Source organism: Crocodylus siamensis, chromosome 1 (assembly GCF_052110815.1).
Source record: "Crocodylus siamensis isolate JL-2025a chromosome 1, ASM5211081v1, whole genome shotgun sequence".
Taxonomy (NCBI): Eukaryota; Metazoa; Chordata; order Crocodylia; family Crocodylidae; genus Crocodylus; species Crocodylus siamensis.
The window spans coordinates 420,339,935-420,366,678 of record NC_143395.1 but is presented as its reverse complement, the minus strand read 5'-3'; the positions used below and the strand labels follow the sequence as shown (position 1 = coordinate 420,366,678).

Sequence of the window (26,744 nt, the reverse complement as noted above, 5' to 3'; positions counted from 1 at the left end):
AACACCGAAAAATGCAAGGTTTTCCACCTGGGGAGGAAAAACCTGCAGCACCCTTATAGGCTCGGCAGTGCTACGTTGGTTAGCACTACTGAAGAAAGACACTTGGGGGTCATCATTGACCACAAGATGAACATGAGCCTCCAGTGCGATGCTGCGGCTAGTAAAGTGACCAAAATGCTGGCGTGCATCCATAGATGCTTCTCGAGCAAATCCCGGGACGTCATTCTCCCCTTGTACTCGGCCTTGGTGAGGCCGCAGCTGGAGTCCTGCGTCCAGTTTTGGGCTCCACAATTCAAAAAGGATGTGGAGAAGCTTGAGAGAGTCCAGAGGAGAGCCACGTGCATGATCAGAGGTCAGGAAAGCAGATCTTACGATGACAGGCTGAGAGCCATGGGACTCTTTAGCCTGAAAAAGCGCAGGCTCAGGGGTGACCTGATGGCCACTTATAAGTTTCTCGGGGTGATCACCAGGATCTGGGGGAACGTCTGTTCACCAGAGCGCCCCAAGGGACAACGAGGTCGAACGGTCACAAACTCCTGCAAGACCGTTTCAGGCGGGACATAAGGAAGAATTTCTTTACTGTCCGAGACCCCAAGGTTGGAACAGTCTGCCAGCGGAGGTGGTTCAAGCACCTACATTGAACACCTTCAAGAGTAAATTGGATGCTTATCTTGCTGTGATCCTATGACCCCAGCTGACTTCCTGCCCTTTGGGCAGGGGGCTGGACTCGATGATCTTCCGAAGTCTCTTCCAGCCCTAATGTCTATGCAATCTATGAAATTTCTTCACTATGGAAAAATAATGAAGCTATTCCTGTGGTGCAAAGGAGCTACTGTTCAGGAGTATATATGTGAGGTAGTTGGTCTCTAGATACATTTTTAAACATGTGCCAGCTACAGCGCCGGGTGTTTTTAATTAGCAGTCCACACTAATAAAAAGCGCGTAGCACCAAGAAAATGCTGGCAATGCGCTTCGAACTAAAGCACATCAAATGAATTTTAGTTTAAACCGCACCGCCCACCATTTTCTCAGTGCTGATGCATGCTGCAGCACTTGTACAACTGCACCCGATACAGCTCTAGGTAGATTAATTATGTGCTCCAGCAGACTCAATTAACCAAGTCTGCCGCAACGTGCTGGGTTTCCAACATGGTGGAGCAGACTCATGGTCTGTGTATAAATGCCCTAGAGTGCCACCTTGCCCTCCCTTTTGTCTGCCTTTGCTGCTAACCATTTGTCTCTCCTGGATTTACAAGGGCCACTTTCCCTGGTCTCTGACTCAGGAAACTGAATTCACGGCTGGGATGCATAGTGAAATGTAGCCAGCCGGCAGGGCCTGGGACTGTCCCCTGAACCCTGTGGGCTGAGGTGCAGCTGGAAGACCCAGGCCTGGGCCTCCCCCAACATATACCTGGCCCGTCCTGTCAATGCATGTGCAGGGCCCTGTCCCCTCTCCTTTGTCCCTGCTGGGCCCAGGGCCAGAGAGCTGACCCGCTGCAGAGGGAGGCTGAGTTGTCCTCTGTGGCAGAAAGCCACCTTGGTTTCTCCCCAAAATCTCTGCCCTGTGACAACGTGATCAGATGGGCCAGCACAGAGGATTCACACCTCAGGCTGTCTCTTTAGCTAACCTGAGCTGGCTGCAGTCCTGAGGGGAAACTTCACCGGCCTCTGGAAGATGCTTGTGAGTCAGCTACTCGAGCTCTGATTAGATATCTAGCTGGCAGTAACACAGATGCGTGATCAAAAGGCTACCTCAGCCCCACTGTTTGCTCTTGAGAATTTCTAAGATATTGCTCAATCCTGTCCCCTAGTTTCCCCTACCCCTTGCAATCAATAAAGTTCTCCTTTTTGACTGGTGTGGGAGACTTATTGAGCGGTGGGTCTAAATTACTCCTAAGAGACACCTTAGGTCTGCGGACTAAGGGAGACTTTACTTTTTCCCCCCTGACTTGGGGAAGTGCCCCAAGTGCCTGTACCGGGTCGAGTACCCGTTGGACTATTAGGCCTGTGTTTCCCCGAGGACACAGGGCTGAGACAGTCCCTTCTCGGGGTTTATGTAAAAATCGCGGTTCGTTTCTCGGGAGGCGAAAAAAACCTTCAGCCACAGACACACTCTATTAGCAACACAAAAGGTATATATTTGCAAATAGGGTCAGAGAGAGAGACAAAAGATCAAACACTCTGCTGCCCCCGAGGGAAGCTGCCCAGCTGGCTTTATCCCCTCTCTCCTGACCACGTGTGCAGAAGGAGGAACTTTTACAACTCATTTCCGATTCATACAAACATGTATGTGAATACGTCAAATCATGCGTCGCATGTGTATTATAATTAACTACTTAAGTATGCGGGGCGGATAGGCTTATATGTATTAATTCATTACGCATGGGCAGACAGTACCTGAGGTTACAAAAGTCTGAATTTTCCTAGCTTCAAGGCTAGAACTGCAATTTACTCTTATCTGCATGAGAAAAGCTGAGGAGTATATGCTTTACTGTAACAAAGAGATAGTAACTTTGCAAAACAAAGAGGGAGTGATACCTTAATACAAAGAGCTCTCAGTAGCTCTCCCAGTTCTCTCACCAGGGAGGGCTGACAGCTGCGCTGTTTTAACAAGACTTATTGATAATGCATTTTTAATAATATTTCTAACAATATCCCCCCTCAAGATGCTTTCTGATCTTTACTTCATTTGGGCATATCAAGATAATTACGAGGAATTTTTCTGAGGACCATGACTTTTGCTACAGTCTGTGCTTTCAAAGGAACTGCTGCGACCTGCATTCCTTCTACTGTAGTGGTTATCAATCTAGTGAGACAAGGAATAAGGCAAGGGATAAAAATCAAACCAGTCAGAGCACACAAAAGCACAAATCCTACTTTTTTCCACCAGGGTCCTCCAAATAATTGAAACCACCAGTCTTTACTCCACGTGGGTTCCCACGTTTGTATTGGTACATGGGCTATTTTCCTAATCTCTTTGGCAATCTCTAAGACTGCTTTTCCGTTGTCGTCTATTTGGAGGCAACAATTAGAAAGGTTGAACTTTCCACAGACTCCGCCATCCTCTGCGAGTAAATAGTCTAGATCCATTCGATTTTGGTATATGGCTTCCCTCATCTGGGAACTTTGTCAAGCCAGCAACTCGAGAGCAGTGGCAGTCCGGTTAGTAATTACTTCCAAGACGGCCTGCAACCGGATGATTCTATTTAGCATATAAATTGGTGTCCGGTAACCCCAACTTCCATCATTAGCCCATGTAGCTGGTCCATAATACTCAATAATCCTCTGAGGAGGCCACTCATCCTCCTTCCACTTTTGGGAGCCACCCTGTGTCAAACTTACATCAATATTTCTCTTGGCTCTTTTCCAATCATCATACAAAGAGACTCCCAGGTTATTTCCGACCTCAGATGGTAACAAAAAGAAAGATGGTACAATTACTCCAACATAGCAGGTTCCTGTCCACCCTCGTGGTAGTACCGTATAGGCTTTCCTTCCACAAATCCAATAATGTCCTTTCAGGGCCCTGTTTTCCCCTCCCAAGGCTAGGGGGTCACGGCTGTGGAAAAGAAGGGGATAGTATTTGTTGCCCGTCTGCCCTAAAGGGTCAGTGTAATAGTTACTCCGTTTAAACTGACATTTCCATACGCCATCTTTATCCCTATACTCGCACTTGGTTATTTCATTTATGTCATTTAAGGCACTCCAATATGTATTAAACTTTGCCACCGTGCCATTCGGGTGTACCCATTTCCAACTATAGACATAGGTAAATCGTTCACCTCAGGCCTTTTCATATGCCTGACATCTGGTAGGGTTAGAATCGAAAGGTACTATTCTTGTCTTTCTGGTCTGTTGCATCTGCGGGGAGATTGGGATGCTAACGGCAGAATTCCATTCATCAGCATACTTGGTGTATATTTGGGCCCATTTCAATGTCCATGTACACTGACTATGTCCCAAACTTCTCCCCGTACTATTACTGCTAATACAGTACTCTCCTAATGCCACTTGGGAAAGATCCTAGCTGCGGTTTTCATCCCATTCTTGACCAGTACTCTTAACATCCGCCTTGTCACTGACCAACCATTTTGGGGCCAAAGGAAAAGCCCTCCAAGGCCACTGTTCTCTGGCCTCTTGGAGCCCCCCACAGGCCCAGCAGTTGGTAAGATTAAAAGTACCTGCAATTCTTTCCATCATATCAACATACAAATTTGTCCCTGGGGGAGCAATTTGGGAAAGCGAGGGTGTGAGCCAGCGGTTAAGGCTGCTCAATTCTGCTCCTTTCATTATGCAGATAACAACAAGGCACATTAAGATTCCCACCATATTTTCCCTTTTACTTTCTTGTCTAATTTTCTGAGCTTTGATTAAGCCATCTCAGGCGCACTTGGAGATCACCAGTAGGTTCACAGCTCCACTTGCTGGCTTCTTGTTCCGAAGACGACTCAGCTTCCGGAGTGAGTTTGTCTCGGGAGTTGATGTCCTCTAATGCTCGTGGATGTCGCTTCACACGGGTATGGTGTATCCAACGATCATGGCCAGTAATCTTTACAGCGGTGTGGGTTGTTAGAAGTACCTGGAAAGGGCCACTCCACCTCTCAGTCAAAGGCTCCTTTTTCCACCGCTGCACCAAGACCCAGTCTCCCGGGGAGAAGTCATGTACCGGTACATCTAAAGGCAGACGCTGAAAGGAGGCTGCATACCTGTGAAGAGAAAACAAGACAGACTGCAAGGCAATAACATACATATGAAGCTCACTATTACCTAATTCAAAAGTTACATTTTCTCGCATCCCAGGAGGTAAGACTCGAGGCGGCTTGCCAAACATAATTTCATATGGGGTCAATTTGAGGCCCCGTCGGGGAGTGTTTCGAATGCAAGTAAGAGCTAGCGGCAATGCTTTAGGCCACTTAAGGCGTGTTTCAATACAGATTTTGGTGAGCAGAGTCTTTAAAGTCCTATTCATGCGTTCCACTTGTCCTGAACTCTGTGGTCTCCATGGTGTGTGTAGTTTCCAAGTAACCTTGAGAGCTTGTGCGACTTCTTGAACCACTTTTCCCACAAAGTGTTGTCCTTGATCCGACTCGATGGACTCAGGCAGGGAATACCGGGGAATGATCTCCTGTAACAAATACTTCAATACTGTCACTGCAGTGGCAGTCCTGGTGGGCCAGGCCTCGACCCAACCAGAGAGCTGGTCTACCATGACAAGTAAAAACCCGTGATGTCCGGACCGTGGGAGCTCGGCAAATTCAATCTGCCATGCCTGTCCAGGATACGCTGCCCAGGGTCTACCTCCCATTGGCACAGGGTGTTTCCTTCGAGGGTTTACTTTCTGGCATGTGATGCACTTGGTAGCAATGCGCTGAGCTTCTACATATAGCCCTGGGGCTACTGCTTGGCGGATCATTAGATCACCCATGGCCAAACCTCCCATATGGGTTCTTGCATGGAGCTGTTGCAGAACCTCCCGAAGCAATGGCCTGGGTATCATGACTTTCCCTCCCGGTACTATCCACCACCCCTGGGAATTCTTTTCTGCACAAGCTTTCTGTGCAAATTTATCTTCTTCAGGGGAATACTGTGGGACCAAATCCTGAACGTATGGCCATATGGCATGGGACATGGCCTGCTTGGATACCTCTTCCGCTTCTCCCCCAATAAATGCAGCTTCCTTTGCTGCTGCATCAGCCTTTGCATTTCCAAGCTTATGCTTTTTCTCAGCAGCCTTCCCATGGGCCCGTACATGAATGACTGCTACCTCTTTAGGCTGGTGGAGTGCCTCTAGTAGCTTGATAATCTGGGGGCCATTAGCAATCATATACCCAGAGGCCGTAATGAAACCCCTTTCTTTCCACAATAGTCCGTGCGCATGGACTGTAGAAAAAGCATAGCGAGAGTCAGTGTATATATTAACCCGCTGGTCTGTCCCCAGCTGTAATGCTCGGGTGAGAGCAGTGAGTTCCGCGGCCTGTGCCGACCATGAGCTCAGCAATGACTCCCTCCATACTACCTTATCCAAGGTTACCACTGCACATCCTGTTCGTCTTTTCCCATCGATGACAGAGCTGGAGCCGTCCACAAAGTATTCAACATCTGGGTCTTCAATTGGGTCCTCAGCAAGATCAGGTCGCACCTGCGTGGTCTGATTCAGGACCTCAAGGCAGTCATGCGTCGGTTGCCCTGGCTCTGGCAGCAAGGTTGCAGGGTTTAAGGCTGTAGTATGTTTGAAAGTAAGTCCTGGATTAGAGAGCAAAAATATCTCATACCGTGATTGTCTGGAGGGGTTAAGAAATTTCTCTCCCTCAGTCCCTAGGATCTGGGGAACTCCTTGAGGAGTGAGTATTTCCATATCCGCACCCATGACTATCTTCTGGGCTTCCTCAACAACCACTGCTGTGGCTGCCACAGCCCGAAGACAGGCTGGCCACCCGAGTGCAACTGGATCTAGAACCTTTGAATAATATCCCACGGGTCTCCAGGTCAGGCCCGATGGCTGTGTCAGCACCCCTGATGCAACCCCTCGATTCTCATGAACATACAGTCGATATGGCTTTTTACTGTTTGGGATGGCTAAGGCAGGGGGCTGGGTTAATGCTGCCTTCAGCAGATCAAAAGCATGCTGCATTTCTTTATTCCATTTCCATTTAGTGAGACTCTCCTTAGTCAGGGATTCATACAGTGGTCTAGCCTTCCCACCGTAATCTGGTATCCATAGTCGACAGAACCCAGTTAGCCCTAGGAATGCCCGCAGCTCCTTGGGTGACTTAGGTGGGGTTAGACCTTGGATTGCCTGTATGCGATCTGCACTCAGGGCTCTGACTCCTTTTGAGAGCTTATATCCCAAAAATGTGACTTCAGGCTGACATATTTGGGCTTTCTCTCTAGAGACTTTATATCCTTTTTTCCCCAGAGTGTTTAGGAGTGACCTGGTGGCTTCCTCGCAGAGCTGGAAGTTTGGGCTTGCAACTAGCAGGTCATCCACATACTGGAGGAGAGTCACTGCGGGGTGTGATCCCTTCCATTCCCCCAAGTCCTTCAGAAGGGCAAGTCCGAAAATATGGGGGGCTGCTATAAATCCTTGTGGAAGAACTGTCCACATGAGTTGGGCTTTATGGAAAGTATCTGGATCCTCCCATTCAAAAGCAAACAATTTTTGACTCTCTCGGTGAAGGGGAATAGAGAAGAAAGCATCTTTCAAATCTAGCACTGAAAATATCTTAGCTTCCCCCGGTACTTGTGTCAAGATCGTGTGAGGGTTCGGGACTACAGGATGATCTGAAAGGACCTTCTTATTTACAGCTCGTAGGTCTTGGAGCAGTCTGTATGAGACCCCATCTGCCTTCGGCACTCCAAGGATGGGGGTGTTATAGGGTGAGGACCCTTCCACTAGCCATCCGTACCTCTTGTATTTCTCTATTAACGGCTTGAGTCCAGCTCTGGCCGCTCGGCTGAGTGGGTACTGCTTTACCCGAACGGGCCCCTCCCCATCCTTGAGTACAATCCTTACCGGGGAGATGAACTTAGCTCGCGCAGGGGTTCCATCAGCCCATACCGAGGGGTCTACTCCAATCATGTGATCTTCTGGACTTACTGCAGGGCGTCGGTCCTCCAGGAGAGCCATCTGATAGTTCGAGCTCTGCTTGACAGGTAGCTGGACCACCATCTGATCGTCTCTGAAAAAGATCTCAGCTTGCAATTTTGTGAGTAAGTCCCGCCCAAGGAGTGCAACCGGGCAACTTAGAGAATACACAAAGGAGTGCTCGAGCAAATGGTCCCCCACCTTGGTGAGGAGTGGTTTACAAACAGGGAGTCGGGTTTGCATTCCCTCAATCCCTTCCACAAGTACATGCTGTTCACTAGTTCCTGCACAGGGGGGGTTTCCTGGAATCATTGAAAATGTAGCCCCAGTATCCACCAAGGCTTCAAAGTTTTTGCCACCAACCCTAATGGTTACCATGGCATCTTCTCGGGCTCCAACCCAAAGGGTAGTGGTCTTAGATCCCTGTCCCCTTCATTCTGAATCCTCACCCTTGTCTTCTGCCCGCATGAGGTGACCTCTCGGTTCCCCCTCTCTCTTCTCCTTCAACTTCGGGCATTCCCTCTTCCAGTGTCCTTTCTCTTTGCAATAAGCACAAACATCTGCTCCCACTCTTTCTCCCTTCCTCTTCTGTATCCCAGCCTTTCCAGCGTTCCCTCCAGTTATAGCAGCTGCTAGTGCTGCCATCTGTCGCTGAGCCTTTTTATCCTCCTTGCGCTCCTGCACTTGCTCACAATTCCCATACACCTTATATGCAATTTCCACCAGCTCTGAAATCGGTTTCCCAGCACCTCCCTCAGTTTTCTGTAACTTCTTACGGATATCAGCAGCAGATTGACCAATAAACATAAGATTTACCATGCGCTGGTTATCTGGGGCTTCTGGATCCAGATCCGAAAACCTGCGAAACGCCTCATACAGCCTCCCAAGGAAAGCTGAGGGATCCTCCTCTCTTCCCTGTCTCACCTCATACAATTTAGACAGATTGGTAATCCGAGGCACTGCCTTTCCCATTGCTTCCACTATAATTCCCAGATACCGTGCACTTAGCTCTCTGCCCTCTGCAGTATGATTATCCCATCTTGGCTCCTCTACAGGGCAGGTATCACGCAGAGTACGACTAGCAGCACCTTTTGACTCAACTCTAGCTGCCGCAATACGTTCCACTGTCCCCAACACTAATCTCCTCTCCTCCGGGGTTAGGAGGGTCTGGAGCATCATCTGGACATCAGCCCAAGTGGGGCGATGAGCCTGCCCAATAGATCGGAAAAGGTCCCTCATCTTTTCAGGGTCTTCACGAAAAGAGGGGCTCTGATTCTTCCAGTTAAATAAATCTGAAGTGCTAAATGGGGTGTAGACAAAAGTTGCAGTGCCTCCTTCCCCAACAACCTCTCGCATAGGACAGTTCAACACCGGCTGTGACTCTACAGGCTTGCGCAAATAATAACCCTTATTTCCTGATTCAGATGAGGCTCTTGGCTGTGGCTCACACTCTAACTCATTAGGTATGCATTGGTACGTCGGTGGTGGTCTCTCTAAGGGAGGGGGCGGTGGTGCAGAAGGACTGGACCCCGAGGAGGCATCTGACTCATCTTCGCTACCCGGCAGGGCAACCGGAGCGCGGGTCCGGTACTCAGCCAATTCAGAATTCCCCCCCTCATTAGACTCAGGAAGTACAGGCGCCCCCCCCCGAGTCTTTTTCTTAACAAGCATCACATGAGACTTTACTAAGTAATTCTTAATCCAAGGTGGCTGATTTTGAACCACCCACAACCAACAATCAATATAAGGAAACTGATTCCAATACCCATTCTGCATAACAATTTCATGGATAGCTATCACTTCTTTTAGCACAAAGGATCCTTTCGGGGTCCAGTGGACCCCAAATGTTGGCCACTCGAGTTGACAACACTTAGTTAAATCACCTTTTTTCATTTTTATTCCATAATTGGCCGGCTTTGCAAATTTATTAAAATGACATAATAAGACTTTTAGAGGGGTATCAATATTGTTTTCTACACGAGAGCGACTCGTACCCATTTGCCCACAAAAATGCGCCCAAGGCACACCAAATACCAAAAAGATCTCAACAACAGATGATTTACAATGAGAGCTGAGCCTAGAATTTCTCAGCAAACTTACACATCCTTTGTTTAGATCCGTACACCAGATTGGGCAAAGGGAATTTGTATACTCACTCAGATACCCCAGAGATCTCGATCCAAATTCCAAAGTGTGTCTGCCTCTCCAGAAACTCAGAATTTACATGGGATACTTCCTTTAACTTCCCGGATATTCTGACTTACACTTCAAATTCCAGGGGCGAGTCCAAAGTCGGCTCGGTGCGCACTTCCCCTGGTACCGGAGGCGCTCCGTCACTGAATTCCGGGGTAGTCCTCGAGAAGCCCCACGTTGGGCGCCAATTATTGATGTAAAAATCGCGGTTCGTTTCTCGGGAGGCGAAAAAAACCTTCAGCCACAGACACACTCTATTAGCAACACAAAAGGTATATATTTGCAAATAGGGTCAGAGAGAGAGACAAAAGATCAAACACTCTGCTGCCCCCGAGGGAAGCTGCCCAGCTGGCTTTATCCCCTCTCTCCTGACCATGTGTGCAGAAGGAGGAACTTTTACAACTCATTTCCGATTCATACAAACATGTATGTGAATACGTCGAATCATACGTCGCATGTGTATTATAATTAACTACTTAAGTATGCCGGGCGGATAGGCTTATATGGATTAATTCATTGCGCATGGGTAGAAAGTATCTGAGGTTACAAAAGTTTAAATTTTCCTTGCTTCAAGGCTAGAATTGCAATTTACTCTTATCTGCATGAGAAAAGCTGAGGAGTATATGCTTTACTGTAACAAAGAGATAGTAACTTTGCAAAACAAAGAGAGAGTGATACCTTAATACAAAGAGCTCTCAGTAGCTCTCCCAGTTCTCTCACCATTAGGGAGGGCTGACAGCTGCACTGTTTTAACAAGACTTATTGATAATGCATTTTTAATAATATTTCTAACAGGGTGGTGGGGGCGAAGTTACCCCCAGACTAGCGAGTGTGCTCCAGGAGAGGGGTCAGCTGAGCATAAGGCTCCCCTAGGGAGGCTTTCAGAACCTGGAAGGTGGGCGGGCGCAGGGAGGTGGGCGGCTCAATGCAGGAGCACCCGCTACTGGACCGCCACATCCTCTGCCTGCTCCAGCCAGGCTGCTCTGTGTGCATGTTTGCCTATGTCCTCCTTTATGTTATGCTGCCGTTGAAGCTGCATTCACAGAGTTCATGGCTTCTTTGCAGTTTCATTTCCCTCTGGTCTAGCACTCTTCCCCAGCCCAGTTCAGCGTGATTGGACTGGACCGGCCAGTTGTTGCCTCTGTGGGAGAAGTCGTGGTCCTTCCTTGCTGCCTGTCCCCTGCGACGAGTGCGAAGAGCATGGAGGTGCGATGTGTCCGGTCCCGGTTCTCTCCATACATGCACCTGTACTCTGACAGGCAGGATCAGCTTGGAGAGCAGATGCAGGACTATGTTGGGACGAGTCAGCTCTTGAAGGACAACATCACCTCTGGGAGCGTCTCCCTGAGAATACACGGGGTGCGCCCCTCCGACCACGGGCAGTACACCTGCTTCTTCCAGGCTGGTGTCTCCTCTGAAGAGGCTCTGGAGGAGCTGCAGGTCTCCGGTGGGTAACTCCTGCTAAAGTTTGGGCCTGCCCACAGTGCACTGACTGGGGCTGGAGGGCTTAATGGAAGCAGATGCTAGTTCACTCGCCAGTCCCCAGATCCCATCTCCACCTCCAGTTCCTGCAGTGTGCACTCCCTGGGAGAGGAGAGGGATTTATTTCCTGAGAGCAGCCCAGGAGGGTTTTCCATTTACATCCTTACCTCAGGATAGCCTGTGGATTTTGGGGGCTGGAGCGCACCAGGGGAGGACCATGAGGCTGGGGCAGAAGGTTTCAGTGTGACAGACTTTTTCACACTTCATTTGATGAACATGTCATATGTACTGGTGGGAGAGGGATGCTATGGATATGGTCCAGGAACAATGCAAGAGGCAACAATTGTTTTGGTTGACATTTTTCCAGATTATACTGATCTTTATGCAGTTTTGATTATATTGGATATATTTTGATATTTGTACATATGTTGGATATATTGATTTTGATGTGATTTTTCATATATTGATTTTGAGGCGAGAGGCAAACCTTGTGCCTTGCATAACGATGCCCCACTCTTAGAGAAAGTGAGCTGTGGGGAGGGGGGGAACTTTTCATGCATATGGATGCAGACACAAGAGTCCTAAACCCAGTGTGGCAGGAAGCCACCTTGGTTTCTCCCCAAAATCTCTGTGCTGTGATAATGTGATTAGGATGGGCCCAGCAGAGGAGACACACCCTTATCCTATCTCTTTAGGTAACCTGAGCTGACTACAGTCCTGAGGGAGGGGGAACCTGCTCCCTCTGCCTACGGGACTGGTATCAGGTACCTGGGTGAGGGGCTTCTACCTGGTGGGCTGGAGTCTGCCCAGCATCTAGTGATGTATTTCAAATTGGTTGGCCGACAGCCAAGCTGAGCTGGCCCACACTGGACCAGTGAATGAGGTCACAGGCGCTATATAAATTAAGACTGCCCAGGAGGAGGGGGCAGCAGCCATGCAGGGGACTCAGAGGAGCTTTACCATCTGAAACTGGCTCTCTCCCCCAAAACTCACGAGCTAGAAATGGCCTGCCTCCAGAGGGAATCTTCACCTACCTTTGGAAGATGCTTGTGAGTGAGCTACTTGAGATCTGATAAGATATTTAGCTGGCAGTAACTCAGAGGCGTGATCAAAAGGCTGCCTCAGCCACACTGTTTGCTCTTTAGGATTTCTAGGATATTGCTCAATCTTGTACCCTATTTTCACCCTACCCCTGTAACCAATAAAGTTCTCCTTTTTGACTGGTGTGGGAGACTTTTTGAGGAGTGGGTCTAAATTATGCCTAAGACACCCCTGAGGTCTGAGTACTAATGGAGACTTCCATTTTTGCCCCTGACTTGGGGAAGTGCCCCAAGTGCCTGTACTGGGTCAAGGACTTTAGGCCTGTGTTTCCCCGAGGACACAGGGTCAAGAGAGTCCCTTCTCGGGGTGGTGGTGGCTACGTTACCCCCAGGTTAGTGAGTGTGCTCCAGGAAGGGGGTTGGCTGGATATAAGGCGCCCCTAGGGAGGCATTGGGAGCCTGGAAGGTGGTCGGGTGCAGGGAGGTGGGCGGCTCAACGCAGGAGCGCCCCCTACTGGCCCGCCACATCCACAACCTCAGCTTGTAAGATATTGGGGTGCCAGGGACAGATGGTACAGGAGCCAAGATATACCCTGTCCTTGCTGTGGCGGTACTGACATAGCCCCTTCCCCACTGTCAGACTTGAGGCACACGTGCCAAGCAAAGTGCCATAACGTGCCACACGCTGGCACCCATGCTGGGATTGCTAAGCTCTGATCCAGCTTGTAGGGGCTATCAGCTAGCCCCTCTTCCACAGAGCTGGGGTGCACCTGGGGTGATAACAAATGCCTTCAGGTCAGGGGCATCACAGCTGGCAGAGGTCCCATAAGGTGAGGACAGTTATGCAGGGGTTGACAGGGGAGAAATGAAGGGGACAGCCCTGTGACAGGCTGGTTCCTGCCCAAAGGCTCGAGGTCTGGGCTCAGTTCCCTTGCCTGGGTGCTGGACCCAGCTCTCTGTAATGCCTGGGAAGGCTGCTGGACCCCGTTAGTGTCACGATGGCTCCAAGGGACTCTGGTGTTTCAGCAGCTCCCTCTGCCACAGGCCTGATGAGAACCTGTGATCATCCTCTGCCCTTGTCAGTCTTAAGCATTGCCCTCCAAAATGAACTGACATTTTTTGAAATCCTGCACCATGGTGAAGGCACCCTGCAGAGCTGTTTCCTATGTGTTTATGAGTCAGGGGCAGTTTGTAATCTCTGGTTCCCTGCCTGTGAACACCCTGTCTCCTCAGCCGTCCTCCTCCCTGCTTCTATTGCTCCCTTGCCCTCATCCTTCATTTCTCTCCACTCAGTTTCATTCTTCCATTTACTTTCCCTTTGGCCCCTCGGCCCCTCGGCCCCTCCTCTCTCTTCTTAGAAGCTGACTTGCAGGAAATGAGCTGTTGCGCTCAGGAAGGCACCACCCAGGATGGGCCCAGCCTGCACAGAGCAGGAAGAAGAATCAGCAGAAGCCGGGGCCGTGCAGCCTCAGACCCTCCAGGACAGGACATGGCTGAAGAGGCCGCCTGTGCCATCTGCCTGGACCTCCTGCAGGAGCCGGTGACCATCGGGTGTGGGCACAACTTCTGCCGAGCCTGCATCACCCAGTACTGTGAGGACCGTGTCCGTGGCTCAGGCGACGCCGTCCCCTGTCCCAGCTGCAGAGCAGAGTTCCAGGTTGGGAGCTCCCGGCTCAACACGCAGCTCAAAACCCTGGTGGAGAAGATTAAAGAGCAGAGTCTGAAGCCAGGAAAGGAGAAGATGGAGAATCAGTGTGTGGAGCACGAGGAGAAGCTCAAGCTCTTCTGTGAGGAGGACGGGGAAGCCATCTGTGTGATCTGCAGGGAGTCCCAGGCTCACCGCGGTCACACAGTGCTCCCCATCCAGGAGGCTGCCAAGGATTACCAGGTAGGTGACACCACTGACCCGGGAGAGCCCGTTGCACAGACACACACTTACCTGGCAGGGGCAACACCGTGTGTTTGGGTCCAAGCATGCAGTTTTCCTTAAGTGTCCCTGGGGATGTCTGTTCTCCTGCCGTGGCTTAGTACCTGTCGGGGTGTTGGGGCTTAAAGCCCACTTTATGGAAATGGGAGGCTCCTCCCTAACTTGCTTCTGCACCCATATGGCCGAGGGCAGGCGAAACTTGGGGGCATCCAAACCCCAAGCCTCCAGGCTTGCGCCTGCACATAGGCTGCCTGTCAGAAGACTTTGGAAATACCTGAGGCCCCTGGTGGGGGTGGAGGACGTGTGCCCATTGTAGGGCCACGTACGGTTCTGGACTGACTCATGGATTTGGACTTGATTTGGCTGATTTGGCGTGGAACGTGAAAAATGGCTTTAAACAAACAAACAGAACAAAACTCACTGGCAGGAGAGATACCATGACTGGTTTCGGCTCGGGTGGTTGTACTTACCAGGAAGGGCAATCCCCCTCTCCTCGGTCTTGAATGACTTATAGCAGTTGAGTTGAAGGTCTATTGCTTGCACTGCAGGCAAGCTGACCCCTGAGAGAGTCTGCAAATGCCTCCCGATGCAGGATCTTGGCTACAAGACTTATTATGTTCATAGGGTTCAGCTCTTGGGCTTCCCTTTAGCTTGCTCCTTCAGCCTTTTGGTGGAGTGAAATTAGTGGGCATCTGGGCTCCGAGGCCTCTGGGCTTGTGGCTTGCACAGAGGATGCCTGCCATGTACCGGGCAGTATCTGAAGTCCCACGCTGAAGTGTCTGCAAGGGAGGGTACTTGCCGGTGGTCGTGCAGCACGGACTTGAGTGATTGAGCTCTGCTTCGCTGACAGAATTGAGAACTGATTTGGCCCAAGAGATAAAATTAGTTAACAGTGGTGGGCCAGTCTGGGTTGCTCCTGTGCTGAGCCTCCCACCTCACTGCTCCTGGCCGAAAACCATGCTCTGAGTGTCTCCCCTGTGGCACCTAAGTCCAGTCAACCCCCTTCCTGGAGCCCAGTCACAAGCCTGGGGTAACCGCTGCTACCACCCGGACTCGGGTCTTTGGTAGGGCTCTGTGCCACCCAGGGCACACAGACCCTGCAGACCTTGGGGTTGCTTAACCCACTGTGGGATTTCGGGGTGCTTCCTTCCTACAGGAGGAAAAGAAAAGCTAAGCCCACCTTAGCAAGCCTAGCAAAGTTAGCTAACAGGGCTGGTCTAAGGTGGTTACTACAGGGTGTCATAGCTGCCCTCAGGGCACGTCCTGTGCTGAGCCCCACAACTTTCTTGGCCTCAGCCCTCTTTGTGTCACGTCTCTGGGCCCCTTGGCCCTGTCTTGCCAGTGTGTCCCAGCCCCTGGGATCCCTGGCCCAGGGTGGGCAATCCCTGGCCTTTGAACTCAGCTCAGCCCCCAGAACAAACTGAACAGGGCAACGCAGAGGGCTGATAGTATTTTCTCCATACAATGCAGCTCAGAATATGACACAACTTGGGTTTGAAAGGCAGAATAAAGATAAAAGAGCTTTTCCTGTAGCAAGTAACAGAGGAGCAGCAGCCTGGGAGCAGAAACTGCTCCCTCTTCTGCTCCAGTGCAGATTTGACTTTCACTTCTGCTCAGCAGAAACTCTTCTCACCACATTTCTCACATGTAATGCACACTACAATTTCCAGCAGCTGGTTTTGAGGGGAAAGGCTGTGTTGTATGTGAAAAAGTATGGTCATTTTCTAGATTAAATGAAGTGTTTCATAGAGTCTCATGGGATATAACTGGCCAGACTGGAGGGGACAGGGGTCATGGCTGCGCTGTGCGGCAGCTCAGGAGCTGTCTCGGAGGGAGACGGCAGCACGGTCTGTGTAGGTGGGAGCGATGTGTCTGGAGCAGGAGGCGCCGGGAGGGCCCTGGGGTGTGCAGGGCAGGGGCCTGATCCTGTTCAACAATCCTGTCTGTGACCTTGTTACTGGACTGGAACTGGGCTCAGAAAGTCTGTGGTTGACACTGAGTTGGGAGGTGTTGCCAATGGGCCCAGATTCACGCTGAATGGCTGCAGGAGTGCTGAGCTTTAAGGAATCAGTCTCCATGCCCCGGGATTGTCCTTCTGGAAAGGTTTTGGCTGATCATAGAGCATGCATGCCAGAGCCTCCAAATCCACATTACTCCAGAGTTGGGAATGCTTTTCTCTCCCTTTCCCAGAAAAAAATCTCTGGACTACAGTCCCCTAGACTAGATGCCAGCACTCACTGCTTGAATTAACTGACCAGTCCCAGGTGTCTCAAATGCTGCGTTTCAGCCTAAGAAGAGCCTGTGGGGGGGGGGGAGGGGGGGGGGGAAGGGTGTGTTGTGTGGGATGCTGCAGGTCAAAGCAAGTGAAGGACTGTGGGGGTAAGGGGATGACAAAGCATCCTCTGGTAGGAGCACATGGCAGCCACCACCTCTCTTGTCCAGGTCTCCACCTCCAGTTCCCTTACATCTCCCTGCCATGCCTTGTTGTTAAGAAAATTGAAGAGAGGTCAGATGATAAGAGGAGAGCTAAGATCCACCTGGATGAGGACGGTCCTCTTCACAAGCCTCTTTCCACTCCTACATCCTGCTCCTTCCTACTCCTGGCCAAGTGTCCAAATGTGTAGCCTTACCCCTGGGATCCTGAACCCCTCAGTCGGCAATTGCCACTCGCTCTGCTGCCCCAAGCCAGAAGTCACAGTGTCTCCTGGTGCACGGCATCACAAGTACTTGTCAGTGAATTCAACACTCCCCCATTCGTACAAGAGAAGATCAAGTGGTTGTCACCGAATCCCCCTGCTTCACTTAATCCACAGGAGGTTAATTCATGATTAGTCACCAGCCTCCCTTGATTCCCCCCAAAATGAATTAATATCCATGAATTCCACAGTCCCACCCAATCCGTGGCTGAGCACTTCATCATCAATGAACTCACCAGCCTCCCTTGGTGCCCCAAAGATCAGTTAGTTATTCCTGAATATATAAGTCTTCATCCTTCATACTAATTACATTAATTGTCCTGCTTTTTTTCTCTGTAGTTTTGTGCTCTGCATCTCCACGTGTGGTGCACAGCATTTCCAAAACCAGCCATGCATTCCCCACACCAGTTGTAGTGTGGGCCGGATCCTTGTTTTTGAGCCCACTGGAGCTCCTGGGGACCAGTAAGAGCTGGCTGCCTCCATGTATGACTGTGTGCAACAGGGAACCTGCTCCTTTGTCCCCGACAGCACATGGACCCTTTTTCTGGGTGCTCCGGTGCCCACGCAGCCCCACTGGGCTTTCGGAGTAGGTCTGCCCTCGCACCCTGCCCTGCCAATGTTTTCGCTCTGCACAGGGGCCGGGCCCTGCTGTGGAGTCTCTGGGAGACCAGAGGAAATCTGGAGAGGGACCAGGCGTGAAATCACAGGGCAAAGCCTGTGCTGCAGACCTGCCCCCTTCCAGCCCACCCCTCCTGCCCCAGCAGTACCCAAGCCTGTTTCCCAAACTGGCCCAAGGGTGAGAAATGCCAACGGGCACGAGCCCCTCAGACACCTCATTTCTGAATGCTTCTTGGCCACTGTTTGATGCAGAGGCATCTGGGGGAAATGCAGGGCATTCTGGGAAATGCACTTCTGCCGAGGGGCAGCAGCTGGACTTTGCTGGTGCTGGAGGGAGATGTTGCCCCATTTTTTGCTGCTAAAAAACAGCAGGTTTTTTGCCTGCTCATGAAGCGTGTCTGCAGAGCAACCCTGAGGTGACTTCTCCCCTCACAGCAGTTTCAGCTGCTGCTTGTACCCGGTGCCAGCGCCCCTGAGCCAGCGCCTGCAACGAGGGGTCGAGAGGAGCGGGGAGGGGGCTGGCCAGCAAGCCCCCCACACGGCTGCTTCTGCCGCTTGCTTTCCCTGCACATTTACTGATCCCGTATCAAGCCCTCCTTGTCCCGACACGTGTCAGGGTCAGGAATAAGGATCTGATGCTTCTCCTGCCAGGTGCAGCTCCAGCGGGCCCTGGATCCTCTGAGGAAGGGGCTGGAGAGAGCCCTGGCGATGGAGGCCACGGAGAAGGACACCACCACGGCGTGGGAGGCAGGTGCCAGTCTGTGCTCCTCGAGAGCTCGTTCCCGTGGCAGAGCTGGCGGTGAGGGGTGGGGGAGCTGCAAGATTTGCCCCGAGGGGCTGTGTGTCATGGAGGGAGCTCTTCCTCGACATCGGGGGATGCTGCGGTCTGGGGGAGAGCTGGGACCAGACTGGGCTGAGGTGCTGGCAGCTTAACCCCTTCCTTGCCACTCTCCCAGGGGTGGGACCGAGCCACTGCTGCTGGCCTGGACGACATACTTTACCTCCCATAAAATGGGCCACACTTTGCAAGCTAGAGCCATGTTTGCTCCCAGAGCTGCTGCACTCTCTGCACACCCCGAAGCCCATGTCTGTGCCTGTCCCAGCTGTCCCAGGGCTGTGGCACCGCAGCAGGATTTCCATCACATCAGTGTTTCGGTTTCTGTGAGATTCCTCTAGCAGCTCTCTGAAGTCTAAAAGCCTCGTATCAGGATGGGCATCGCTGAGGCAGAGGAGGAGTGGTGCAGAGCCCTTCCTGCGGGGCCCGGGGGCAGGGCAGGCTGGGCACTCGGCATTACCCTGCCCTGCGGGGAGGGGGAGCCCTGAGCTCTTTCACCCCCGGTGCCCCCGCGTGAAGGGAAAGGGGCTCTGGAGTTTGCTGTTCCCCACCCCAGGGCCAAGGGGAGGCAGTGCGTGTTCCCCTGCCCTGGGCCCGTGCACAGGGGCTTCAAGGCTCCCCGGCCCGGGCAGCTCTCACCGGGGCAGAGTTCATGTTTTGTGGGACTGGTGCGGGCTCCTTCTTCCGCCCTGCAGCCCCTTCCTCACGTGTCTCTTCTGTGCTTTTCCTGGTTCTTGGGCTGTCATTTTAGGATCTTCCACTTTCCCCACCCTGGAAGGGAAAAGCCCCTGGCAGAGGAGCCTGTCTCCTATGTAGAGAGCTCCTGTTGGTGAAGGGGGCTCTCTTGGGGTCCTTCCCACCCATCTCCCTTGGCCAACACAGGCTCCAAGTGCTTTCCATGAAGCATCTCCTGCATGTCTCGCCCCAGGCCTGGCACAAAAGCACGGACATCAACAGATCAGCCAGAGATGACCCGTGGCCCACTGGGTTTTGCTGCAAGCCCCAGAGCCTTTACAGAGGCCCCAGATCCTAAATCTCTGCTTTGGATAGCAGCCCTTTTGCTATGGGGTGAAAGTATTGTGTGATCCTTTCTCTAGAGAGTGCATCACTATATGTAATGTGTGTATCATATATCCGGTGACAGTATAGCTACTGACAAAGGGCTGCACACCCTGAGTTCATGCCTTCCCTCTGCCAATGCAAAGTTGAAAGTGGAGATGGCAGCTCACACTTGTTTTTGCTGCTTGTCCTGGAAGAACAAGGTAAAGCGACAGAGAGAGAGCATCAAGTCTGAGTGCGAGAAGCTGCGTCGCTTTGTGAGCGAGGAGGAGCAGCGGCTCCTGCAGAGCCTGGAGGAGGAGGAGAGGGAGACGCTGCGGCGCCTGGAGGCCAACGTAGCCCAACTCTCCCGGCAAAGCGCCTCCCTGCGCAAGCTGATCTCGGAGATAGAGGAGAAGAGCCGGCAGACCCCTGCTGAGCTGCTGAAGGTGAGCGTGCGCTGCTGATCCGGCCCCCAATGCTGCTGCCGTCTGGCACAAAGCAGCCCTCGGCCTGGCCCCCAGACCTGGTGGAGACTGGGCCAAGACTCAGGTGAGACTTTCCATCAGTCTGGAGATCTACCAGTTTGTCCTGGGAGGAAATTCTGATTTGGGAGAAGTGCCAGGTTATTAGTCATGAAGGCTTCTTGCAGAGATGAGCATAAAAAGGGCTGTACTGTACGTCCAGTGTGTCCCCGCACTGAACCCAGTGCGTCCCCAGACGAGGCGTCACATTAGTTGGACCTGGCTTCCCAATGTCTGTGTAGACTGGGGGCTTCAGTGGGGCTTTTCTGGAGCTTATCTCTAATAGTTGATTGAATCTGCTTTATATTAAAGCACCAAAAAGCCTTGCTGAAGTGCATGATCTATACAGATGCTGTGGAGCGAGGTCAAACTAACATGCTGCCTCTTCCAGTAAAGCCCAGGGTTTTGGGGGTTTTTTTAATCATTTCTGTCAGCAGCAAAAATGGACAGGAAAGCACATCTGGAGGTAGCCATGCAAATGTTCAGAGCAATGTAATGCTGAGACAGAGGTGACAGCAAAGAAATGGTTCATCGCCCCTTGGCTGCATCCAAGTGCACCAGGCAGAGGCAGACTTAGGGATTTTCAGACAGTGAAAAAGTGGATACCCATAGAACGGACAAGTCATAAACTCACTGAACTTTGGTGCAGATGGTTTCACCCAGCAAGGAAATAATCACTATTACCCTCATGTTTCCCTTTCTAGGATGTGAAAAGGACCTTGGACAGGTGCGGTATCTTCCCCTTCCCCTCCCAGGAGATTCCTGCTTGGGCTGTGGCAGGAATATCCACGTGGAAGAGCTGGGCTGAGCGATGATGGGGGATATGTTCCTCTTAGGAGCCAGGATGTGAATCTTCAGGAAGCAAAAGCTGTTTCTACAGAAGTGAAGACCCCGTGCAGCATCCCAGGCATGATGGAAATGCTAAGGAAATTCAGAGGTACACCGCAGCACATGGCAGGTCATTGGCAGCAGCGAGAGCCGTGCTGGGTGCACTGGGGATGTAGCACACACAGCACAGGGGGATGTGACTGCCGTGTTGGCAGAGAGCCTCCGCGGTCCTGCAGCCGTCTCCTCAGCCCATGTCCGAGGGTCTCTGGATCAGCAGGGGGAAAAGTCCTGTTGTAATTTCCATGCAGGGCACGGCTGGGTCACTCCAGTGGGGACAGGTGACACAGGAAACAGGGAAATGGTCAGACAGGTGGATCCCTGTTCCTGCTGCGGGAGGGAGGAGGTAATGTCAGGATCAGGGCTGGACAGCCAAGTGCCGGTGCGCTGAGATTATCCTCTTCCATGTGCCCCAGTCCCAGGGGCTGCCACACCGTGTCCTGGTTAAATCTCTGGGTTCATCTCAACTCAAGGGAAGGGCTGAAGGGAAATCTGGGTCTCTGCATGCAATGGGGAAGGTCTCACAGTGTCCAGCAGCCTTCAGTCCCTGGGCCCTGCAGTGTGGTGCAGCCTGCAGTACCCAAGGGAGCTGAGCACCACCCCCGGGATCCCCTTGGGGCCATCCTGCCCGTTCCCAGGGCTGTGCACAGGCCCCGAGTGCAGGCAGATGAGGCAGCAAGAGGCTGTTCCCTGCTCCCCATTCCCAGCTCCTTTCCAGCGATGTTCGGCCCCTACAGCATGATGCTCTGGGCTTCCTCTTCCAGCCCCATGGCCGGCCCATCCCTACCTGCTGCTTGCTACTCCCGGCAATTTGGGGCTTTCTGTCCCTCCACCCACTCCCTGCCCTGGATGCAGCTCAGTCCCTGCCCTGCCACTTCCTTTGAGTGCAGATCCTAGGGAAACTTCTCTCCTGGCCCGGGCATCTCTTACTCAGGCCTTCAGGCTTTCAGTCCCCATGTCTGTCATGTCAGCTCTGGCTGCAAAGCGGGGCAGAACGGTCCCTTCCCTGAGGCAATGGGGAGGTGGCCCAGACATCAGCTGTAGCCAGGCACGGGCTTGTCCTGGGAGTGCAGACAGGTGCCCGCAGCCCCCAGCACGGGCCCAACTGGCAGGTCCCAGCCTGGTCTCTGCAGCTGTTTCCTGCTCGTGATGGTGCAAAGCAGCAGCCAGCGCAGTCCTGCCCACACAGAGCGGCAGCCCAGCAGCTGGTTTCACCCGGGAGGGTCAATGCATCTGTCCTTCAAGAGGCTTTGATGACCCAGCTCAGTCTGTGGTGTGGAGAGGGCCTGAGGCTTTCCTGAGTGGTGCGGGCTTGGCAGGGAAATCTGGGGAGTCTCACTCACCTTGCCCAGAGCTGTCACCTTCCCCATGTGGCTCAGATGAGCCTGGAGTCAGGCTGAGTGTGGGGGGGCCTGTCCTGGGCCAGTCTGCATCCCGAGTGGTGTGTAAGAGCTGCAGCCCCACGGGGACCCCCCAGCCCTGCCTGGACCTGCCCCTGGAGCATTGCTTCCTGAGAGTGGGGACAGGGGACAGTGGAGGCACTCCTGGGGGCTCTGGGCCAAGCTCTGGGTTCACGGTGAGGTAGGATGAGGTGTGCACAGACCTCCTACCCCTGGGGGACACTGGGGAGGGGAGGTCAGGCTGGAGCTGTCCAGACCCATGGAGGAGGTGCTGCTTCGAGGTGACCTGGGACTTGCCCCGGTGCAGCTGAGCTCAGCTGGGCTGCCCTTCATGAATGGGAGAGGCTCTGCAATGAAACCCAGCATGTCCCACTCCTCACACGCACACAATCACAGTCATAGGAAGAAGGACCGGGAGGGACCGGTAAGATCACCAAGTCCCGTCCCCTGCCATGGGCAGGAGGCAATGGGGCTCAACTGAGCTCCAGGATGTGCTGGTCCAGCCTCCTCTTGAACACCTCCAGGGATGGCCACTGTACTGCCTCTGCTGGGAGTGTGCTCCAGACTGTAGTTACCCACGCAGAAAAAAAGTTTTTCCCTATGTCTCTCCTAAGGTTTTCTCAACTAGCTTGCACCCATTGCACCATGCCCTCCCAAGGGGAGCCTTGCATGCACAAGCCCAGCCTGTCACCATCCCTTGTGGGTCAGAGGAGCCTGGACCAGACTGACCATGGGGAGGGCCCGCACTGGGCCCGGCTGCACCCAGACCAGGGTGTGAGATCTCCCACCCTGCAGGGATCCCCCAGCCCTGCCCTGATCCCGGCTGGTTGTTGAGTGAGCAGGGGCTGCGGGGCCCGGGGGTGGAGAGCACACATGGTCCCTGGGGCTGTGAGCCAGTCCCTGCCAGCACTGTATATGCCGGGGGGCCTGGGCATGGCTGGAGGGGAGTTGTGCGGCTCACAACAGGGGACAAATCCCTCTGGGAGGAGAAGTGGGGCTGGAGCTGTCTCTGTTTTCAGTGGGGGTGTTGGGTGGGCGCAGGGGCCGATGTCCTCCAGTGGGCAAATGTCACAGCGGGTCTGGGGACAGAGGAGGGGCAGGTCCGTTCACACCGGTGCTCTGAGCAGACCCCGTCCCAGGCTGCTCGTCCTCCCCAGCCCCCCCTGCACAAGCGCTGCAGGAGTCTCCGGCTGTTCCCAGGGCTGCATTTCCACCGGCCCCACGTGGCCCCGGAGCCCCGGTCCTGTTGGGAGCCATTGGGATTTCTGCCCCTAGGTCACTCCCGTGTGTTTGGAAACTGCATCTGGACGTGCAGCTTCTGGCACAACGGAGGGGGCCAGTGCGGCAACTGGGCCCCCGGGCCTGGGACTGCGCAGTACTCTGGGGGCAGACGGCCCCGGTGCCAGCAGTGTCCCAGGGCCCGTGTACACGGGGTGTCCCTGTCCCAGTGCAGGTCCTCCGGTGGAGACCCCTAGAGCAGACACACGGCGGGGGGGCCTGGGACATGTCTCTTGTGAGCTGAGCCCAGAGGTTTGGGGCAGTCAGTGGGGAAATGCCCCCTCCCCGCTCGACTGCCCCAGACTCACCAGCAATGGGCCCTGTTCTCCGGTGCTTAGTGCCCCGTCAGTGCCCCCCCTGCCCTTCCCCTTCCCTCCCCACCCCTGCGCCCAGCCCCATGCACGGCCCTGCCCTGGGCTGGCTCTGGGGAGGCGCTGGCTGTGGGCTGCCCTGGCTGCAGTGCTGTGCCCACAGGGCTGGGGACATGGGGGTCCCCCGGGGCAGAGCAGCCCAGCCTGGGGTGGGGGGGCAGGCACCCACCTGCTGTCGGCAGCAAACCGAGTGACCCCGGCCCAGGCACAGAGACCCCCGGGCCCTGCCCTCCGCTCCCCCTGCCCCCCCTCCCCCGGGCAGGCTGCAATGGGCCCCTCTGCTCCCTGCTGTCCCCCAGCCCGTCCCCCCTCCCTGCAGCCTCCCTGCCCCCCACCCCCTTCCCCACAGTGCCTGCGACACCAGCTCATGGGGTGGAGCCCACTCCCCTTGCCCCCCAGGCAGAGCAGCCCCGCTAGGTGTGGGGGAGGGGCAGGGCGGGGACCTGCTGGGATGACATCATTGCATGCCCCTCCCCCTCCCGGGGCCTGCCCTGCCCCCACCCCATGTCCCTCCCCCTCGTGGCCCCAGCGCCCAGGCCGGGAATGCCCCGGGGAGGAAGGGGCCTGGTGGGGACGTCCCGCTTTCCTGTCCCCCCATTTCCTGTCCCCCCATTTCCCCGCGGGGCGACGGTGACTCCCAGCCGGGACCGACCCACGATTCCTGGGACGCGGCGAGTTCCCCGTGATCTCGGGACCCGCCTGCCCCCGCCCTGACCCGCGACTCTCTCCCCAGCGGACGTGACTCTGGACCCAGGGACGGCTCATCCCCAACTCGTCCTGTCTGAGGATCGGAAATGTGTGAGACACGGAGACACCCGACAGGATGTGCCCGACACCCCCGAGAGATTTGACACTTGTGCCTGTGTCCTGGGCGCGGAGGGGTTCGCGGGCGGGAGGCGCTACTGGGAGGTGGAGGTGGGAGACAAGACGGGCTGGGCCCTGGGCGTGTGCAGGGAGTCTGTGCCCAGGAAGGGGTGGGTCACATACACACCTGGCAATGGATACTGGGTCGTGTGGCTGCGGGATGGGGGATACAAGGCCCTCACCTCCCCCCCGACCCCCCTCCCCGTGAGCGTGCGGCCCAGGCGGGTGGGGGTTTTCCTGGACTACGAGGGGGGCGAGGTCTCATTTTACAACGTGACCGACAGGTCCCATCTCTTCACTTTCACTGACTCCTTCTCCGGGACCCTGCGCCCTTACTTCAATCCTGGTGTCAATGCTGGGGGCACCAACGCGGCTCCCCTGACCCTGTGCCCGGCCCCAGCCCAGCCCTGAGCCAATCCCTGTCCCTGCCACGACCCGCGGCACAGACTGTCCCCCCCCCCCGCGCCCGACTGCCGGCCCCTCGGTGCCCCCGGGGTGGGGGGGCTGGGGTCTCCATCCCAGGAGCTGCTCCCGCCTGGACCCTGCTGCTGCCCTGGCCCAGGGGTCGTCTCCCAAGCCCCCATGCACAGCACCCCGCTGGGAGGGACCGGCTCCAAACTCTCATCCGTCACTTCCACATCCCTGCATCCCTCGGGGGTTTACCTGGTTACTTTGTTCCCCTCTCTCAGCGCTGTCCCCCTTTCCCCTCCCTCCCTCCATTCCCTTTTATATTTAAAATAAACACCTCTGCATTGCACACCTGCTCTCTGCACATCATTTCTTACCCTCTGGTGAGCTGAGCGCTTGCTCCGGAAAGCTGGTGCATCTGGGATTCAGCGAGTCTGGCGGTGCTCAAGCTTTCTGGTGTGCGAGTCCAGGGCCACGCACCACGGGCCTCACGTGGGTGGGACGGCACAAGCGGCCCAGGCCCAGCACACGTCACACTGTGCCTGAGTGCCCGGGGTACAGGGTGCCGGGGGTGGGGGGCAGCAGGGAGGGGAGAACAGCATCCCCAGCGGTGCCCCTGGCAGTGCAGCCGCTACGATTTTTTCCCCTCCTGCCCCTGGGGTCGGTGCCCAGAGCGTGTGCCCCAGTCTCCTACTTCCCTCTGCTACTGCCGGGGGCTCCCAACACCTCCAAACTTTCACCCAGCACCAAATCACTGGGCCTGTGGGGATGGGTGACTTGGCCTGCAGGCAGGATCTGGCCCATGGGCCAGGGGTTGAGCCCTCCTGAGTCTACAAGGGGCATCTCGATCCTGCCGTCTGTCTGACTTCACGCTAACACAGCTAGCTGCCTCTCTCAGGCCACATCACTGGTTCTCCACTGTTTTTAGACTCTTTCAACTCAAGGCACCCTCAGAAAATGTCTTTTCCCCCAGGAAACACTGCTGGGGCCAGCACAGTGGCTGCCCCAACCTCCCCTACCCCACAGATTATTGGTGCTATACTATATAGACAGATGCACCAAAATGCTCCATCACTTGTAGCAACAAGTCTGCACACGTCTACACAGCAAAGCACTTTCTATTTTATACTGCTGCTTTTATTACACATTTACCAGATTCAGAAAGGAGGCGGCAGTGAAAGCTGAGAAACATCCTCATCTGTTATGTGTTAACCAGCACCAAGCGTGCAACGCGAGACTTGTCCTCAGACATGTGCTCAGTCGGTTGTGTTTTATGCAACAAGGAGCAATTCCTTCGATGGCTTACCTTATACTGCAGTGTAAGCCTTCCCAGAGAAGCCCTGGGCACCTGCCCAATCTGAAAAAAAAAAGCATTTTCCCTCCAGACAACATCAGGAAATGACAGAGGATCCTCTACCCTGAAGGGGCAGAGCCTCAGCTGAGAGACGTTGTCAGTGCTTCCCTGCACTGAACTGAAGTCAGCCAAGGGTCTGTCCTGGGGAGAGGTCCGAGCTCAGCATGGCCCCAGCTCTACGCAACAATTTGGAGGCTCTAGATGCGTATTTGTGCATGTGATCGATATGTCCCCGTCCCACCAGGG

At 54.0% G+C, this 26,744-nt stretch overlaps 3 protein-coding genes across 3 annotated transcripts in view; all 3 read left to right on the top strand.

Moving 5' to 3' along the window:
* Positions 1–26,744, top strand: part of LOC149875529 (uncharacterized) — a 433,980-nt gene that overhangs the window by 100,020 nt on the left and 307,216 nt on the right. The window lies entirely within an intron of this gene.
* The window catches only part of LOC149875538 (uncharacterized), a 246,051-nt gene that overhangs the window by 182,378 nt on the left and 36,929 nt on the right, over positions 1–26,744 (top strand). The window lies entirely within an intron of this gene.
* On the top strand, positions 13,668–25,730 carry LOC149875541 (E3 ubiquitin-protein ligase TRIM39-like). The gene is made up of 6 exons (XM_090030931.1): positions 13,668–14,188; positions 18,193–18,288; positions 19,633–19,863; positions 20,643–20,665; positions 20,775–20,875; positions 24,606–25,730. The coding sequence occupies exons 1-6, from the start codon at positions 13,676–13,678 to the stop codon at positions 25,145–25,147; spliced, it is 1,506 nt and encodes a 501-aa protein (XP_089887057.1). The 5' UTR covers positions 13,668–13,675; the 3' UTR covers positions 25,148–25,730.

Excerpts from the sequence above, each read along its gene's own strand:
- LOC149875541 (XM_090030931.1), top strand. The coding sequence starts at position 13,676 with ATGAGCTGTTGCGCTCAGGAAGGCACCACCCAGGATGGGCCCAGCCTG. Across the intron at positions 18,289-19,632 it reads ACACCACCACGGCGTGGGAG|AACAAGGTAAAGCGACAGAG; the intron begins GCAGGTGCCAGT and ends TTGTCCTGGAAG. Across the intron at positions 20,666-20,774 it reads GTGAAAAGGACCTTGGACAG|GAGCCAGGATGTGAATCTTC; the intron begins GTGCGGTATCTT and ends TGTTCCTCTTAG.